The sequence below is a fragment of the Micromys minutus genome (genome assembly GCF_963924665.1).
Source record: "Micromys minutus genome assembly, chromosome: 3".
Classification (NCBI taxonomy): Eukaryota; Metazoa; Chordata; class Mammalia; order Rodentia; family Muridae; genus Micromys; species Micromys minutus.
Window position 1 is genome coordinate 76,580,887 of NC_137972.1, and position 19,366 is coordinate 76,600,252.

The following is a 19,366-nucleotide window of genomic DNA, read 5'->3' on the forward strand; positions in this document are numbered from 1 at the left end:
TTAAAGTTTGTATGAGTCAGTCCGTAATTTTGTGTCTGGACCATCTTCCACATGGTTCATTATTATAAACTATATTGTTTTCTTGGCTCACCTCGCCTACAACTTTAAACATGTCTGTTTGCTTTTTAGGAGGTGAGAAAGAAGAGGGTGATGATGGCCAAGATCTTAGGAGAACAGAATCGGATAGCGGTCTGAAAAAGGTATGATTTTTTTTTTCTAGAGAAACACTCAGACTATGAACCTATGGGCACCTCCTTTCAGTTCATTTCCTTTTGAATATTTCCCTTGATGTACCTCAGATACTGACTTGCCACTCTCTCTGCCTCGGCAAGACCAGTGTCATTAAATAGCTTGGTTGGTGACTCCAAACCATCTTGATCCTGTTCTAATGGCTTTCCTAGTAAAACTAGTTCCACTTCCCTTCATGCCCTCAAGGGGATGCTATGGTAGAAATAAGGAAAGCTGGAAGTACAGTGTAACTTTTCAAAGTTTAAACTGAGTAGTTTTTACATCAAAATTTTCATTTTTAAACGCATTTTTGTTATTGTTTTTTAGGGTGGAAATGCTAACCTGGTTTTTATGCTTAAAAGAAACAGTGAGGTAAGGATTCTATGAGCTACTTAGAATATTTATTGGATTAAGAATACTTTTGTTTTCCCATTACAAGTATCTTATGGCTATAAAATGTTTAACTGAGAGTATGGTTGTCCATTTTCTTGGCTTAAGCCCCTGTCCTGATGTTTTGGCAGAGTGTTGTGTACTATGAATGAAAAATTGTCTGATTCACTCTTCTACTTTTGTTGTTGGTTGGTTGGTTGGTTGGTTGGTTGGTTGGTTGGTTTGTTGGTTGGTTGGTTGGTTGGTTGGTTTGGTTTTATTGAGACAGTCTCATTATGTAGCTCTGGCTGTTCTGGAATTCACTATAACCTCAGAGATCCGCCCTCTGCCTCCTGAGTACTGAGAAAGGTGTGTGTCACCACTGAAAGAGGAGAAAGATTTTCTTTTCTAGTGGTGCCTTTTGCTTTTGTCCAACTTTGTCTATACAAGAGCTGGGGATGCCCCTTGTTGTCAGTCTGTGCCCACTAGGTAGAATTTGTAGCAGCATTTCCTGTAATACAAAGATCCTAGGGGCCACGAGTCTAGAGTATAGGAGTTAAAGTTGAAGCAGATCCTCTTTAGTAATTTCTTATCCTAGCTGAGTTTGCCTCTTGGAACCCTTCCTTTCCTGCAAGAGAGCCTGGTGTCCTCCTGTGGGGAATCAGACCCTGGGGTGGCTGCTCCTTGCCTCCCTGGAGCCTGCTGTCACTAAGCCCCACCCCTGAGTCCTGTTGGAATCAGTGTCAGGGTCCTGCTATTTCCCAGACAAGTGCCTTGATTGTGTGTTCTCCACACTTGAACCCGTGCCTCTTTAGGGTGTTTCTCGAGGCTGTTTCTTCCCTTTTCTTCTTTCTTGTTGTTGTATTTATTATATTATCTTAAGCCCCTGGGAGTTTTGTTTTGAAATAGTAAATTACTTCCTCCTCCCCTTGCTCCCTGCAAAAAAAAAAAAAAAAAAAAAAAAAAAAAAAAAAAAAAAAATCCAGCAGCTGTTGTTTTCTGTTTGTTATTAGAGGAGTTCCTGAAGGATTGCCCTGATAGAGGCTGAGCCTAGGCCCTGTAGGCTGCTGTTCTCTGTACCTCTCTCTCTCTCTCTCTCTCTCTCTCTCTCTCTCTCTCTCTCTCTCTCTCTCTCTCTCTCTCTCTCTCTCTCTTGAAATGAGCTATCAGTTGATTTTGTCCATTTATTGAGGTTTTCTATACTTAGTGAGAAAGTCTGGTGGGACCCTTGTGACAGCCTATGACAGTCAGCTACAGTCAGCAGGCTTCTGCGCCTCCTGTCATGATTCAGTGTGAGACATAAGAAAGGTTTCTCGGAACAAAGTTTAAGTATTATAAAAAAGAAAATCCTCTAAATATAAGCATAACCCATCACTGAAAAGCAGTAACTGTTCCTACCTGTTTCTGCTCTTCTATCACATGGTCATGTGTGTGACCTTCCAGAGGTCTCTCAGTACACCAGTGCCGTTTTCCCAAGGCACAGTAGCACAGTGCCTGCTGAGGAACAGTGCATCTTAACTCCTACAGCCGAATTGAGTCTTTCTGGTGGTTAATGCCTTCTCTACTCTTCACATTGCATGTTACACAGCTCTTCAGTTCTCCTCACGATTACTGCATGAAAAGGGGCAGTATACACAGCCCAGGTGCCTCTGTCCTCACTTCTCTGTCCAGCATTGACGACTACCATCCTCAAATTGGCAATTGGTTTAATAATTTCAGATAACAGGTCTTGATTTGTGCATGTGTGTATATGTGCAATGTGGGTCGAAGCCAGAGCCTCAACCACTGAGCTATACTTTTAGCCCCTGGACACTTTTTAACATTTTATGTAATTGGCTATTTGTATTTCTTTTATAAATTGATAATTTGTGTTTCTATTGTGTTTCTGAACTAGGAGATTTTTTATTTTCTCTTTTATTTTCTTCTAGATCTTTTATGGGTTTTTTTCCTTTTTATTACTGGTTTTGGACTTATTATTATTATCATAATAATTATTATTATTATCATCATCATTATTTATTTATTTATTTTATGTATGTGAATACACTGTAGCTGTCTTCAGACACACCAGAAGAGGGCATCAGATCTCATTACAGATGATTGTAAGCCACCATGTGGTTGCTGGGAATTGAACTCAGGGCCTCTGAAAGAGCAGTCAGTGCTCTTAACTGCTGAGCCATCTCTCTAGCCCCCTTTTTTTATTATTTTACTATATATGTATGTGGATGCTTTGCCTACATGTAAGTTTGTGAACTACTTGCATGTAATGCCTGCATAGGCCAGTAGAGGGAAGTGTATCCCTAAAACTGGAGTTACTTGGTTGTGAGCTGCCACGTGGGTACTTAAAGTGGAATCCAGGCCTCTGGAAGAACAGCCAGTGCTCTTACAAAAGAACTGTCTCTTCAGTCCTTACACTTGTAATTTAAATGGGACGTATTGTATTTTGGTTCAGTTTATGAATGAGCCGAAGTTGCTAACTTAAGTTTTCTAGTAATAATACTTTTCTTAGAGAACTTATTTAATATGTTTCCTTTGGCTTTGAGCTTTTTTGTTTGTTTGTTTGTTTGTTTGTTTGATTTGTTTTTAAATCTCACTATGTTGCCCAGGCTGGAGCACAGTGGCCATTCACAGGTTCAATCCCACTACTGATCAGCTCGAGAGTTTTGACCTGCTCCGTTCCCGACCTAGGCCAGTTCACCTCTCTCTCCTTAGGCAACCTGGTGGTCCCCTGCACCCAGGAGGTCACCTAGGATGCCAAACTTGGTGCGGACACTTGATCTCAGCATAGCCACTACAGCCCGAACTCCTGGACTCAAACAATCCTCCTGTCTCAGCCACCCAAGTAGCTGGGACTACAGGCGTGCACCACCACACCTGGCTGTGTAGTGCCCTTAATAGATGAATACATGCATGCACATGTCCCTATCTTTAATCTTGCTCACACTCAGTTACTCAAGTTCTTTCAGTTTTCAAAGATTTCCTTAAAATGTAATGTCTTTTATGTTGTAAAGATGTCATGTGATGGTAGATTCTGAAATTCAGAAACACTGAAATGAATTCTTATTCCTTTGCTAGCAGGTTGTCCAGAGCATTGTTCACCTCCACGAACTCCTGAGCATGCTGCAGGTACATGTATTATCTTTATCTGTGTGCTTGCTTGTTTGGAGAACACAGCCCAGAGACTTTGTTGACCTCAATCTCTGGGATTTATAAGTTTTGTGTTGATAAATAAGCCAATGAATATTGGCTTCCAGTTAAAGAAATGAAGATACTACAGCATGTGGGGCCTTCCTTACCCAGAGGCTGTCTCACCTTAGAAAACCGTTTCTTGTTCCTCTCTTATAATACAGAGTGGCTCTCATATGCTTCCATACTTCCCAGAGACTGCTCTCATCTTGTTCCCGCCCATTTTTGAAGAGTTTACATGTCTCCTCTCTACCTTCTTCCTCCTATACAACACACACACTCATCCCACTCCAAAGCAGCAATCCAAATTTCAGAAAATGTATGCCCATGGCTAGTGATATGGTTCTGCAGGGCAGCATGCCTGCCTTGACAACCTCAGCTCAACCTAAAAGACACACATGGTAGAAGGAAAGAACTGATTGGCACCGGTTGTCCTCTGACTTCCACATGCTCCCTTTGGCACATGCATGCTTGCACACAAAAAATAAATTGGGGAAAAAAAAAAAAAAAAAATATATATATATATATATATATATATATATATATATAATTTATATATGTTAGCTTGAAGAGAAAGATGGGTAACCAGGTTGGCAAAATAGAGTTCCCATATTTCTGACACTGTTTGAGAACTGCCCAAAGTTGCCCTGGGGCATATTATTATAAGACCAACCCCTTAAAACATAAAGGGAAGGTCATTCTGTCCCAGTGCTCCTAGAGTGGGGTCAGGGAGGGATCTCTGGAGGTGGCTTTTCTCCTGGACCTGAGTTTCATGACTGTTCCCTATGCCACGACAGGGTGTTGTGCTCCAACAAGACAGCTACATTGAGGACCAGAAGCTGGTGCTGACAGAGAAGGTGCTCACAAGGAGTGCATCTCGCCCCAGCTCTCTCATTGAGCAGGAGAAGCAGCGGAGCCTGGAGAAGCAGCGCCAGGACCTGGCCAACCTGCAGAAGCAGCAGGCACAGCACCTGGAGGAAAAACGACGCCGTGAGCGTGAGTGGGAGGCCCGTGAGCAGGAGCTCCGAGACCGAGAGGCCAAGCTGGCCGAGCGGGAGGAGACCGTCCGCCGTAGGCAGCAGGACCTGGAGAGGGACCGTGAAGAGCTCCAGCAGAAGAAGAGCACTTACCAGTGTGATCTAGAGAGGCTGCGGGCTGCCCAGAAACAGCTGGAAAGAGAGCAGGAACAACTGAGGAGGGACACAGAACGGCTCAGCCAGAGGCAGATGGATCAGGACCTTTGCCAGGTACCCAAGAGCCTGTGTTAGGCCACCAGACAGGGAGGAAAGGGCTTCCTACTGTGAAGACCAGGTAGTGACTGAGGGTGGTTATAGGCATCCTTCCCTAAGAGCCGCATGAAAGGAAGCAAACGAGAGATTCTTGTTGTTCAGGAGACTGCAGAGGATGGTAGATATGTTGGGAGTATAGCACAGAAGTTAATGGCTCTTTCATGCTAACAAGCACTTTCATCAGCCACCAGCCTGGGCCAAAGTAGCCTTAGCATGTGTGAGAGAGCAGCCTTGTCCCCTGTAGCACATGGTAGGCCAGGCATGTGTCGCTACAATTAGGAAGCAGAGCAAGGTTAAAGGAGCCCTTGCCCTACATGCCTGCAGTCAGGAGTCAGCAGTGATTAGCTGTTGAGAGGCTCATCGGGGTCAGAGACAGATGACGCACCCAGCAAGTGATAAAAGGTGGTCACGTCTGCTGTACACAGATGATATTTGGGCAAGGATCTCTAGTCAGCTGCACTCTGTATTATGATATGGTTTGATGTTGTTGCACGCTCTTTTCTGTGTCACTGCTGCTTGTTCAGGAAGGCCTTGTCACTCAGTGCACTGCCTCTGACGTCACTGTGAATGAGAGAATCTGACTGCCCTGGAAGGCGATGGCTAGCTTGGGAGTGCACACATCTCACTGCCTTTCAAAACCATGGTCATGCTGCCCTTTAATTGACTTGGGCTAGGAAAGAAAAGGGAAGTGATGCCTCGCAGAGTCAGGGACGGTATGCTTTCAGGAGAGCCTCTCAAGGGGCAAGTGGCTCTGTTGCATTTACCATCAGAAGGGTGGATCCACTCAGTCCTAATAAGATTAGCAGGACTCTGACAAGGGTGGGGTAGTTCCCAGGCAGCAGAGAACACAGATGGAATGGGCTTCTGCTGACCCTCTAGCCTGGCCAGGTTCATAGTCTCTGTGCCCAGAAATGATAACCTGCACTCAGTGTGTGGGTCTTTAAGTGAGCAGCCATGCTGTTTCTTCAGGGTGCCCCACCAAAGGTATAAATGGCGTCCACATTGGAGGTGGTGGTTTAACATGCTCCTCGATAGCAGTGGGAGGTTGCAGTTACGTATGAAGTCCTATTTATTGTCAGTTCCTTAGAATGTGACCACCAAGATGCTGGTGGCTTCCAGCTTAAGTGCTTTCTCTTGTACATGTGCAGGTTTCAAATAAACATGGCAGGCTGATGCGGGTTCCATCTTTCCTGCCCAATCTGGATGAGTCCTCCTCGATGTCTGCACCTTCTGTAACCAAATCAGGCTCACTGGACTCAGAACTCTCCATGTCTCCTAAAAGGAGCAGCATCTCTCGGACACAGAAAGATAAGGGGCCTTTCCATATACTGAGCTCAGCCAGCCAGACAAAAGTACCAGAGGGGCAGAGCCAGGCCCCGTCCAGCACCTCCACTTCCACCCGACTCTTTGGGTTATCTAAGCCAAAGGAAAAGAAGGAGAAAAAGAAGAAGAGCAAAGGAAGCCGTACTCAGCCTGGTGGTGAGTTGTCAGAGAGGGTGGTGACGGGCTGGAAAACACATCCACAGTTCAGGTGTACAACAGTCAAGCTGGCTGCTTCCTACCAAGCCGAGAATACTTGTTCAGGGAGGACCTGAATTCTGTCTCCAGAGATGGGAGACAGAGGCAAGAGGATCCCTCAATTCGCCTGCAAGCTAGTGTAGCCACACTAGTAAGCTCCAGGCTCAGTGAGAGACTCTGACTCGAAACTAACAATAAGCCTGTGGCATCCGAGCACATAGAGACGTGGAAAACAAGAAAGGAGCTTCTGCAAGGGCTGGAGAGGTGCCAAGGTTAGAGTCACTGCCTTACGGAGCGCTCAGGTTCAGCTCCCCACACCCACCCAGCAGCTCACATGCACTTGTAACTCCAGCTCCAGGAGCTCTGAGGCCCCCTTCTCACCACTGTGAGCCTGGTGTGCATAGGTACATGCAGGAAAACATGCATAACCTTTGTCACAAAGAATGCTTGTCAGCAAGTGACCGAGACCTGGTGTTCTGGGCCTCTGCATGTGGAGTGCAGCTCTTGTTTCTCAGGCACTCTCCCATCCGGGGAACTGACTCACCTTCCTGAAGTCATTCCAGCCCTCGCTGCCTTGCTAGGCTTACTCTGGAAAACAGTAACAGCAAGATTGGGTGTTGAGCCTTCAGATATGTAAGGCAAAACATGTGCTCATTCCCCAGGAGAAGTTAGAAACTGGAGCTGAGAGCTTCTCTCCCGGAGGTGATAGAGCCCGTTTGTACTTCACATGGTCTTGGGTCCGGTGCTGGGCCTTCACATTAAGACTGAACTCTTGCTTCTGTGTGGGAAGGAGATTTCTATTTTTTAGGCCTAGTTACAAACATGAACACTAGTGCTGTGGGAATCACTTTGCAAACTCTAATCCGTATTGCCAAGAACCTCAGTTACCTGTTGTAACATAGAAACTTGTAGGAAGTGAAGTCCAAAGGGCCATTGTCTTACTTTCGGTTTCACCATTGCAGATGGCCCTGCTTCAGAAGTACCAGCAGAGGGTGAAGAGATCTTCTGTTGACCCATTTCCTCTGCCAGGGCGCCACCTTCCAGCCCTGACCTGATGGTGGCGCCGCTGGGGCACTCCTGCTGCCCCTGTGCACAAGTCTCTTACACTGGACGCCCACTGCCCCTCAGCGTCCAGTCCTCCGGAGCTACCCCAGGTCCTGGACAAGAAGGAGCAGCACCTGTGGGGGCAGGGTGGGGACGAACACTCAGACCCACTTCAGCTGTGACCCGTGACTGCCCAGGGCTTGGGTGGGCCTGGCCTTACTCAGGGTATTACACTAGAACTGTGTAATAGTTTGAGACATGTCAGGATTCCCTACAGGCTCAGAGGGTTTTTCCAGATGAGGCCGGAAACTCTGCCTTGTATTTCTGGGGAATTCAACTAGAATCAAGGAGCAGATAGTGCAGACTTTGTGTACCGTGATCATCTTCATGTACACACGGAGTACACAGTTCTTCTCCAACATCAGGATAGCTTAGCCCAAGAGCAAGCGTCTACTGGCCAGATGGCATGTGGGTATTCCGTATTTCACCCTGTGATCCTCTGAGATGAAGTCCCTTGAAGTGGCCCCTGTGCACACACCAGCCCTCCCTGTATGAGCTCCTCGTTTCCTGTGAGGAAGAAGAGCAAATGGTAGTGAAACAGCAGGAGGCTGGCTGTACCGGCAAACAGCCTGCACTCTCCGTGTCTCCACACTCTGGGCTGCACTCTCACTTCATATCCAGATCAGGAAGACACATACTGACTGTCCTAGATGCCTGTCTACATGCTCTGGACACAGAGGACGTAGAGAGGACTCACCACTGTCCCCAGTATGACACTTTCTAGTTATCACCGGACCTCCCTACCCCGTCACTGCTCCCAGCCACCTGCCTGGGACTAACCTGTACCCTGAGGCTTCTCTGGGATGACTGGCAAAAAGTAGGTTCCAGTGCAGGAGTTAAGTCTGTCTAGTGGTTTTGCCAATACAGAGAGGGGAGCTGGCCCCGCAGCATAGCTGTGCACACGCCCCTCAGCCACACATCCTCACATACGGTTCCCAGGTGCACTTTGCTTGGTTGCGCTCTTCTTACCCTTGAAGCTGTCAAGTGCTGCTTGTCTCTCTCGCCCTCCGTCTCCATGCTTGAGGCCTTCACCAGCTCGTGTGTGCAGGGCAGTTCATTGGTAACGTACCCTCTAAGGCTCACATACTCCCCGTGAGGGACGCACTGAGGTCCATGCTTCACACGTGGCCTTCGGTTCCCGGTTTTGCCCTCAGAAGCACGGGGCTTTGAACAGTTGTGCAAAAACAAACCTGTAACTTGGTGCTTGTCGATGACCTGCAAGCCGGTCTTGCAGAAACAGATATTTATCTTTCAGTTTACTTGAAAGAGTTCTGGTTTAAATTTTTTAGCCTAAATTTGCTTTATTTATTTTGTGTTTGTGTTTTGTTTTGTTTTATTTTGAAAGTGAACCAGTACTGGCCCAACAGTTTAAACCATCTTTTCAGTACAGAAAATGAAGTGTCTATGCAAGTGTTTGAAGGTCCTGAGGAAAACTGAGGTTGAGGTGGGAGCTGTACCCTTCTGTCCCGTGCCCATTTTCTCATAAGAAACGTTTGTTTCTTTTTTGGAGATTTTTTAAGTTGCCCAGTTGGCTACTTTTGCCTCTTTTGGACAAGGTTGGTTTGGCTTTTTAAAATCTGGGAGTTATTGTTATGTTGGTTGGGTTTTTGTTTTAGTCTGGGTTTTGGTTGTTTTGTTTTTTCTACTAAAACTACAATGTACTTCCCTCAAGAAGTAAGAAGTTAGTTCTCCAAGTCCAGCTCTGATGTCTCTGGCTGTCACAGCAGAGCCTGCCATGCCTCAGTCCACCACAGGGTTTGGCTGGCTGTTCTTGTCCCTGCCTCTGAATGGCCCCTTCAGGGAGACTGCACCCCTCCACAGCGAAGCACTTCTGCTTGAGGGGACAGGAAATCAGAGGGAGACCTGCCCTCCTCCTTGTGCAGAGGGAGGCCACCGTGCTCCCCAGGAAGCTTCACTCCTGCCCCAGTCCCCTCTACACCCACCCAGCCATGTTGTGTTTTGGTTGTTTTTAAAAGCCAATTTCACTTCTACCCACATTCCCCAAAACAATGGTCAGTGACAGTTGGGAGACTTTGAAATAAAATGTAAGTGTCCTCTGATGCCCCTAAGCTGCCCAACTTCCTCCAGGAAGAGAACAATTTGCCAAGAACTGTTTGACCGGCCTGCACCACCAGGCCCCATCAGAAGTCTGCCTTGCTTGGGGAAGTGCTGCTTGTGCTCTTGCTTAGGACCCCGGAGATTGTTGTGGCTGAGTCAGCAGCCTTCTGGATTCTCTAATATGAGGACGGTGGTTTTCTAGTGACAGGATTGTGCCCTGTCCTGTTCCCCATACTGAGAAATCATGATTCAATATTGAGCTAAAGAAATCATTGCTTTGGAGGACAGGTGGAAATTGACCCCAGCCTCATGGAATCTAGTGAGCTTTCTGGAAGATTGTATCTTCTCTCGAAAATTATAATCATCTCAGTTGTTGTCCCTTCTGGGTGACGTGTGCACTTTAAATGACCTCTCATCAGCTGGCTTCATCTTTGAGACAATCAAATCTGTAACTTTTTTCTTAGAAGATGGAGAGGGTTAAAATAAAGATATGCCAGCATACCCCCACCCCACTCTCACGGAAGTCACCTGCAGGGAAGAAGCCCTCGCCATGATTGATTTTTTTTTCAGAAGGTACGAACTGAGTCTTTTGAAGGTTACACCACTAGCGCTGCCCATTGCTAGTCCTGCCCACCCCACACTGGCTCTTCCCAGCCTCCCTCATAGCAGTAGTTAAGCACAGTTGTGTAGACCCCTTCAGGGGAACATTAGTACACACAGGCTTAGTAAAGGACAGAACCTTAGCCCACGGACCAGAGCTTGCCCAGTGCTCTTTCCATACAAGTTTGTAATGTCTCCTGTCCCTGAGGCTCTGTGACCTCACCCACTGTTCTTGCCAAGGCTCTTGGTATTTCATTGGACTTAAGTTGCCTTTGACCCGTACCCAGAAGACAGTCCTGGAGTGTGGACTTCCTAGCCTGGACACCTGTATATGGGTGCCTTTGAGTAAAGCAGTGACCCCTGGCCATCCCTGCAGAGAGCAAGGGCACAGTGTGTGTGGGTTCGGCTCCTTGTTTTCTTTCATGTAGCATAACATTCCTAGTTAACTAGACTTTGGAGTCTGCTGCCTGCTGGCCAGGTGGAGAAATGCAAAGTATTCTAATGCTGCCATAAAGCGGGGAGGGGTGGCAGAGGCTTTACTGCACTCACAAGATTTAGTCTGTCAAATGATTGACAGGTTCTGAGTTATTTCTCCATCTCAACTAAGGTATAAAGTGGGTGGCCCCCACTACTGCAAGTGTGCCCTGCAGAGAAACCAGGCAGGCACTACTGCTACAGACCCTAGAGGGCCTCTGCGGGAAGCACAGAACCTATGCCTTAGAACCCTCCTAGCCCCAGCTGCCCTGCCTAGGTGGCCACCTGCTGGGATGGGCCTAACCCAATTGGTTTGTCTCAGGTTTCCTCCTGAGGCCTGGGCTCTACAGAAGGTGGGCAGGACACACCTATACCTCTGTTCTTGTTAAGTCGTCTCCAAATGCTGTATGAACATTTCTGTACTAAGCCCTATTAAATAAAAAGTCGGGTTAAACCCAAGCGCTGTATAGTAATTTGTAATTATGTATAAAGTAAAGCAGTTTTGAACTGTAAAGATTTTCAGTGTGTTTTCTGGAAATTTGCCACAACATACTGGCTTTGTATTTTATTTATCATCCTTTGTAGTTACTAGCTTCAGATTCTTGTAAAGTCCCCCTCAGACCTTTCAAAAATAATAAATGTCCTTTGAAATCTTGACCTCTGCCGTGATGTGTTTGTGGTAAGGGAGTGTTCACTTCCACACCCTGTCAAACCATCTGTTTCTGTGCTGTTGGGAGCAGAGCATAAGGAGAAGTGGCCTCCCACATTAGTCAAAGCCAGGAGCTCTCCCCAAACCCCCAGGGTCACAGTCCAACCAAACTTCCTTGAAGTCGGTACGGTTCAAACCGCTGAGCTGTCTGCATGGACCACTGCAAGAACATACCGGGTGAGACCGGCTGGTCCACACGCACAGCTTGGACTGCTGTCCCCAGGCCAGGCATCCTACTGCGTTCTGTGAGTCTCATCCAGGCAGAGCAGCTAAAAGGCTCTTTGGTCCCTCTTGACATTAAGGATATACTACCTAGTGGCACAGAAGCCATGACAACCACTTCAATCCCCCAACCAGCAAGAAAACCACCTTGCCAGGCTCTCCACGGAAGCCCGTACATTTTTTAGCAGAGACATTTGTAACCTTAGCAATAACCATTCCCCCTTCAAGTCCCTGGAATATCGACCCCATTTCAACATCTTCTGCCCTGGGCTGTCTTACTCCCCCAGGGAGCATCCAGCTTGGCTTATCAGTCCCACCCCAGTGGGTCTGATTGCAGATCTCTGCTTGAACAATGGTTCCCATGGAGGCACTCACCTCCTGTGGCTGGCTCTGAGCCAGAAACAAGACTCTTGTCTGGGAGTTAAGTCTGGCAGGGAGGGTAAAAATGGGCACAAAGCACAGGGCTCCAAGAACCCTGGATAGCCATTCTGTGGGATAGTACCTTCCTGCTGGTCCTGAAAGACCATTGTGCATAGGACCTCCACCACAGCACAAACTCGATGTGTAAAAGTGGCCATTGCTGTTTGAAGGACCCCATCCCAAGGGACTGCCCATGGCAAGGGTAGCCAGTTGTATCTTTTCTATTATGGACCTTCAGGGAGGCTCCGCCTAGAAAGCCAGCATGACCGCTTCAAATAGACAGAAGCCTAAACCCACAGTGAGAAAGGGACATTAGGAAACCACAAAGACTACATACCCAGGGAAGGAAGCGCTTGCAAATGAGAAAGGCAGGTCGCTGTTCCTGGTCTTAAGAGACTGAGCTTAGCAACAAGCTGTGGACATACAATCCCAGTGGTCCTGGAATTGACCTCTCAGTCCCAACTGTTCTGCCATCCAAAGGTACTGCTGATGCACTAGAAAGTGGCACTCACAGACAGGGAAGGGGCTGGGAGTGCTGAGTACCCCAGCTTAGAGGAATGTGGGCCAAGTACTGCCCATAGCACCCCTCTGCCAAGTTACAGCTCCCCCACCAGCTTTCATACGGTAATTACTCCACAAAGCTTCTAGAAGCTTGGGCTGCTCTGTTGCAAATTCTTCCTGGAAACCAACTACCCAGCAGGTAGCTCCTTGAAACTGCCTGCTGAAAGCTAGAGCTCATTTCTCTCTTTTGTCTCCTTTGAGCCATCCTGGACTGACCACCCTGCCCAGTCTCTGAATGAAGCAGGGGCCTAGACCATCTCAAGCTGTAGCAGTTTCTGCTCTGTTTTGAGTTCTGTCCTGACTACAGTGTAGAAGTATAAGCCAAATAAACCCGTTCCTCCTCAACTTGCTTTGGTCATCTTTTTTAATCACAGCAAGTTGTGTGTGTGTGTGTGTGTGTGTGTGTGTGTGTGTAATGGGGGGCGGGGAGGGCACAACTTGTGCCATGAAGTGCATGTGGATATCAGAGGACAGAGGGAGTTTTCTTCTTCCACCTTTATGTGGCTGGGTTCCAGAGAGATGAACTCTCAGGGTTTTAGGCTTGTGTAACAAGTCCCTTCACCCACTAAGTCATCTCACTGTCCCTGCTATTTTTGAGACAAGGTTATTGCTAAGTAGTTCAAACTGGCCAGAAACTCACTATGTAGCCCAGGCTGGGCCTCAAACTCAAGAAAACCCCCTGCCTCAGCCTCCCAAGTGCTAGGATTATGTTCCTAAGCCACTATGTCTATGCATTACTTTATCCATTTTATGAAATACCCAGGACCTCTGGCAAAATCACAGCCATATTTAGGGTGGAACTTTCCCAGTTACTGAGAAAGTTGAGGATAGAAGCAGGTGTGATGGTTTGAATAGGAATGGCCCCCATAGGCTCCTGGTTGAATGCTTAGCCCATAGGGAGTGGCACTATTAGGTGTGGCCTTTTTGTAGTGGGTGTGGCTTGTTGAAGAAAAGGTGTCACTGTGGGCGGGCTTTGAGGTCTCATGTATGTGTGAGCTATGCTTAGTGTGGCACAGTCTCCTGCTGCTGCCCGCCAACCAAGATGTAGAACTCTCAGCTTCTCCAGCCCCTCTGAAACTGGAAACCAGTCCCAGTTAAGTGTTCTCCTTTATAAGAGTTGCCTTGGTCAATGGAAACCCTAAGACAGTGGGCTTGCCAGCCAGGAAGGCCTCGTAACCGATAGGAACTGAGAGATATAGGAGAACCTGAAGGCAAGGTCTGATTTGACTGTTAAGTATGTGCCTCAGCCATTTTGGGGGAGGGGATGGCAGGGTGGGGGTGAAACCTAACACCCTCCAGCAAGTGGTCTATAGCAGGTATTTTATCACAGGAGACATTAACACGGAAACCTGTGATTCCAAATGTCCATTCTTAATGAGTAGCACGCAAGACGTTTTTAATAATAGTTCTGCCCCCCTAATAACATGACAAGCATGTGTCTCTTGCATCTTTTTAAGTGAAAATGCCCTCACAGGTATAGCAGATACAAAGCATAATGCACCTCCGCTTGCAGTGGGCCCAAACAATAGCCCCAGTCTACCAGAAACCACCACCCAGGAAGACAAAGGTACTACAGATATCCACTGTCTACCCTATGACCACAGGAGCAGACAGAGCTGCACACGGTCAGACCACATACCGCTAGGGAAACCGGAAAGCTCCAGCTGTTTCTATGGGATTCAGAATGTCACTTGTGTGGATGGATAGATATGTAGGTATTCAGATGGATGGGTGGGTGATGATGGGTGACTGAAGTGACCTAAAATTAAAAGAAAGGCAAACAAAGACAGGCTATCCTGCTGGGCCTTTGTCAATGGAATTCCAAAGGCACAGCCCTTTCAGTGACCCTCGCCTTACTGCCTGGCTCCCCTCTGGACTACCCATTTGTAACTGTCCCTTGCTTCTCTGATGCTTTTATAGTCTGGGCAATGCCGTGATATTCTGGGCAGGTGTCAAGTGTGTCTTTCTATTGTAAAATTTGGGGCTGGGGGAGGGTGGGTGGCAGTTGGTGGGGGCAGCATGGGTAGGGGTGGGGTGGGGAGATGGAGCAGCCTGGGCAAGTCGCAGTGTGGGAAAGGCTCGGGACTCTTGAGTCCACAGCAGCCTCTGGGATGGGAGCTCTGTGCTGGCCTCTTCTTAAGAAAGGTGACATGCTGACAGAGCCCTGGAGCCCCAGCACATCCAGGAGTAACAGCCCTGCCTTTCACAGGGGGAGGGGAGAAAATGCCTGACTCTGCCCACTCCGCCAGGGACCCTTTGGAGAGGAGCATGTGAGTGTGAGCCAGCCCCTCTGGGCTCAAGAGGCTCTGCAGAGAAATGATCAGGAACACTCTCCCTTCAGCCTGCAGACTGATGTCCTGTACGCCACGGAACAAAGTACTATCTGCCCACAATCAGGCTGACACTGAGAGAAAAGCCTCCCCATCAGAAAGCCAAAGAGAGCTTTTTGAATGGATACACTTTCTAAACACAAGGCAAGATCCTCTGAATTCTGACTGTGACAATCGCAAAAACAGAAGTGGCTATGAAACTGGATTCCAGGTCATGGAAGAAACACTTGTGCCAAGGAAGACACTAGGAGGACTTCATGATTGGCTTCCTGGCAGAAAGGCAGAACAGGATGGATGCCCTTCTAATGGAGTTTCCTTTGACCCCAGAGACGCCTGATTGGATCCTCTTTTTTTCAAGCCATTTTTTTTAAGATTTATTTATTTTATTCATATGAGTACATTGTGTCTTCAGACAACAGAAGAGGGCTTCAAGTCCCATTATGTGATTTCTGGGAATTGAACTCATAACCTCTGGAAGAGCAGTCAGTGCTCTTAACCACTGAACCATCTCTCCAGCCCCCTAGTCATTTTTCTATTACACATAGAATTAAACTCTCACACACTTCAGAGGAAGCTTTCTGTGGTGCAACAGAACATTATTAGTAGAACCGTAGGAACTTCTTTATTCTATTAGCTTAATTTTTTACAAAAATCAGTGTAAAATAAGGAGTTGGAGTTAGAGGGGGCCCTTCTAGAAGAATTGGTGGCTCCTTAAGAAAGCTGGTTTCTCACCATCAACCACATGCTAAGGCACCAGGTCTTCCAGATCTCACCTAGAGATCAGCTTGTATGCCAAGTGTCTGTGTGTATGTATGTGTGTGTGTGTGTGTGTGTGTGTGTGTGTGTGTGTGTGTGTGTTCCAGATTACAAATGTTTGGAGACTAAAGGTCAAGACTGGATATTTTCTACATTTACTCTCAACCGCAGTTCTCATGAGACAGGGTCTCTCACTGAAAGGAACTTAACCATTTGTCTAGGCTGGCTGGCCAGCAAGTCCCAGCACCAGCTGGTCTTATTTCTGGGCTGGGGCTATAAACACAGGCCACTGCACCTGACTTCCACATGGCTGCTGAGATCTGAACTCACCCTCACTTAACCCACAAAGCCATCGCCAGCCAGAGATCCATGTTTCCCAGGGATGCTCTAGACTCAGTAACCAGAGGGGTGTTACCTTCTATGACAGGCAGAAAGCCTCAAACAACGGGCAGGTGGGCTAGCAGCATGTGCAAAGACCTTGTCCTCTCACCCCGCAGCCTACCTCTTCTGTTACAATACAATGAATTTTGACCCCAAGATCACATTGGGGTCTAAAGAAGATCAAAGAAATGCCACAAAGAGTTGGGCAAAGATGTCCATGGTGGTGCTGCTTAAACCATGACACACACTGACAAAAACCAGGGGTCTACACTGTGGGTATACGGTAGGAGGCTGAGCCAGGCAAGGGCTACAGCAGGTGCCCTGCAACTGGCCAAAGCACGGAGGAAACCAGAGCAGCTCACAATTGTTGAGCGCTTTCCAAAAATACAGGTGGAGCTTCATAGGTTCTAACACCCAGCCGTGTTTCTTCATCTGTGAGGCAGTATCTCAAACTGTAGCCCAGGCTGGCCTAGAACTGTCAGTTATGATTCTCCTGCCTCAGCTTCCTGAGTGCTGGGCTACAGACCTGGGCCATGACACACTTCTCCAGATGTGTCTTGACTTCCTCTGTCCTCATCAAAGCCACTGAAACATTCGCAGGTGTGCCCACTGAAGTTCAGAGAGCTACAGTGCTTTCTCTGAGGACAACCAGCTCATCAAGTGCCCTCTGAATTTCAGAGACCTAAACTGTCTTTCCTGGGGACACAGAGCTTGTCAGAGGCTCTCTGTCTACAATGTGCAAATACTACAGGGTCATATCCATGTGCTATGGTAGAAAGGGTACCAAAAACCCTGGAAAGAAGAACCACATGGGTGAGGGACACAGTGTGGAAGGCCGACAACCCATCTGAGAGGACTCCAGTGTGGGAGGCTCGGGCTGAGGAGACCACCTCTGCTCTAGGATACATTTAAAAAGACGGATGTGAGCGTTTGCCTACAGGTGTGTGCACCACGTGTGCTCCTGGTACACACAAAGGCCGAAAGAAGGTGCTGGGTCCTTGAAAACTGAATTTTCAGGTAGCTGGAAGTCACCAGGTGGGGTCTGGGCAGCAAACACTGGTCCTTGAAAAGGGCTCACAACCTCGGAGTCGTCGCTCCTGGATGATGATGTTTGAGAAGCTCCTGCTTCGTGCATGGAACAATGACTCCAGTCTGAGGCAGGTGACTTAATGTCCCCTTGTGGTTCGAAGTGCAGGACTTTGCATGCTGCTAAGTGAAGGTGAGAGCCACGGAGCAGTCACCCTCCAGGCCATGGTGATAGACACATCAGGCCCAGGACCTCAGCACTGACTCCTCAGGCTGTGCTGTGTGAGGGGTGCCAAGGCTAGACCACCCAGTTCACACAGCTGCATCTAACCAGCCCACATATACTCCTGTGTTAACAGTTCAGAGTGATGGAAGGACAGTGGCCCATATGGCATTAATGTGACCCAAGAGGACCATCTGCCCTTCGTGGAACTGTGACCCAACAGCCACTGGCTGGGTGAATCATGACAAGCCTCACATCACTGATATGGCTTATACTTGCTCCTGGGCTCAGGGTGCACAAGCCTGGCCTACTGAATGCAACTGTTTTAACGCAGAGACTTGGGGGCAGGATGGGGCGAAATGAGTATCCTGCAACGCACAGACAGCACACACAAACAGGCAGACTCTGAATCAAGAATGCACATAGCCAAGGCAGGATAGAACCCAGACGAGGTCAAGAACTTCCTCTCTTTTATTAAGTTAGAAACTAATAAAAGCAACACCCACGTCAGGCAAGCACAGGGCGAGGTCCTCTGTGCTGTGCACACTGATTAGTCCGATGGCAGAGGCCACAGGCCAAGAGCCAGCACTTCCCCAGCAAGACTGCCCTGAGGTGGGACAGAAAGCCAGCTGGACCTCAGGTGAGGGATGGTGTATAACTAAGTCACACACACCAGCAGTACCAGGCTGAGCTTGAGAACCCTGATGGCTGACCAAACTGGTCTGTGCCGTGGCTCCACTTCTGTGAAGAGCAGAACGCACTTTGGATGCTCCATCCTGATGTAGCGATGGGAAGCTGCCGACTATGGGACACTCGCCATCCTGTCAGAAACCAAGAGCACTGGGCAAACAAGGGATGAGCTTGGAGTCCACACTGGCATCAGAAGAAGGTGCCTCTGCAAACCTGATGCAGGGGACACTGGGGAGGAACCCCTGAGAAACACATCTGGGAAGTTCCTTCGGATCTTTCATTCTGAGCTCAAGGAAAGAAGGAGCAGGACACAGGCTGCCGGCTGGTGCCAAGGAGGACAGCAGGTGTGATGGGGGCCTTGATGCTGGACCCACAGTGCCAAAACCCAACCTCTGTGCAAACCAGTCCTCTCAGGGAAGAGGCAGGACACAGGGCTAGGGCAGGTGGGTCTCCAGAAAGGGAGCCCTGCGCTACTGGCAGATATATCCTGCTGTTCTTCTATACCTCTGAAGAGAACAGGCATCAGGCTCCTACAAGGCCTAGAGCCCTGCTGGGGGGACCCTTAGCAGTGACTGGTCACAGGATCTGCCCTACAACACATGGGAGCTTCCCAGAAGTCACCTCTTAGGGGGATGTGCTAGTGCTTGGCAGAGGGCACACAAGCAATCTCCCCTTGACCTTAGGGGTCTGTGCCCTCTGCTGGTGGGGCCTGTGGATACCGCCTGAGGCTGACTGCCCTGGGGGTTCTGTCCCTTATAAAGTATGTCTTCAGTTGGACCATGCTCCCTGATGTCCAGGACACTATAGAGCAACAATCCCATCTCTCACAGAGAACCCTACACTTAAGGCTGTGCTGCTGGTGCCAAGGGACCCCTGATCTTCCCTCTTAGCCACTGCCAGGCCTGGGTGGCTAGTGACCTCAAGGCTTTGTGTGAATGTCATATCCCTCAGCCCAATGTTGCTGGTGACAGTCCATGCCGCTGACAGCTTTGGTGACGAGCGTAGGTGACACTGGAGAACTTCATTTCTCTGCCTGGAGTTATCAGCTTGAGCTGCGGCTCGGAGCTGGTGCTGTGAGCTTCCGGCCCAGGCGGGAAGAACCACACAGTCTGTGGAATAAAGCAGAAGGAGAAGGTTAATAGCCACACTGCCCTCCTAGCCTGACCAGATATGCCCAACCACGGTAAGCTCTGAGCAAACTCTTATGGAAAGACTACGTTTG

The 19,366-nt window shown here is 48.3% G+C and overlaps 1 protein-coding gene across 2 annotated transcripts in view; it reads left to right on the forward strand.

Annotated features, from left to right (window-relative positions):
* The window catches only part of AKAP13 (A-kinase anchoring protein 13), a 274,955-nt gene extending 263,472 nt beyond the window's left edge, over positions 1-11,483 (forward strand). For both annotated transcript variants that reach the window (XM_080914648.1, XM_080914649.1), the window contains 6 exons: positions 130-200; positions 556-600; positions 3,673-3,723; positions 4,581-5,030; positions 6,221-6,551; positions 7,553-11,483. In XM_080914648.1, coding sequence (XP_080770774.1) covers positions 130-200; positions 556-600; positions 3,673-3,723; positions 4,581-5,030; positions 6,221-6,551; positions 7,553-7,602 — 998 coding nt within the window. In that variant the 3' untranslated portion in view covers positions 7,603-11,483. The remainder of the gene's footprint in view (positions 1-129; positions 201-555; positions 601-3,672; positions 3,724-4,580; positions 5,031-6,220; positions 6,552-7,552) is intronic.
* Positions 11,484-19,366: the final 7,883 nt, after the last annotated feature.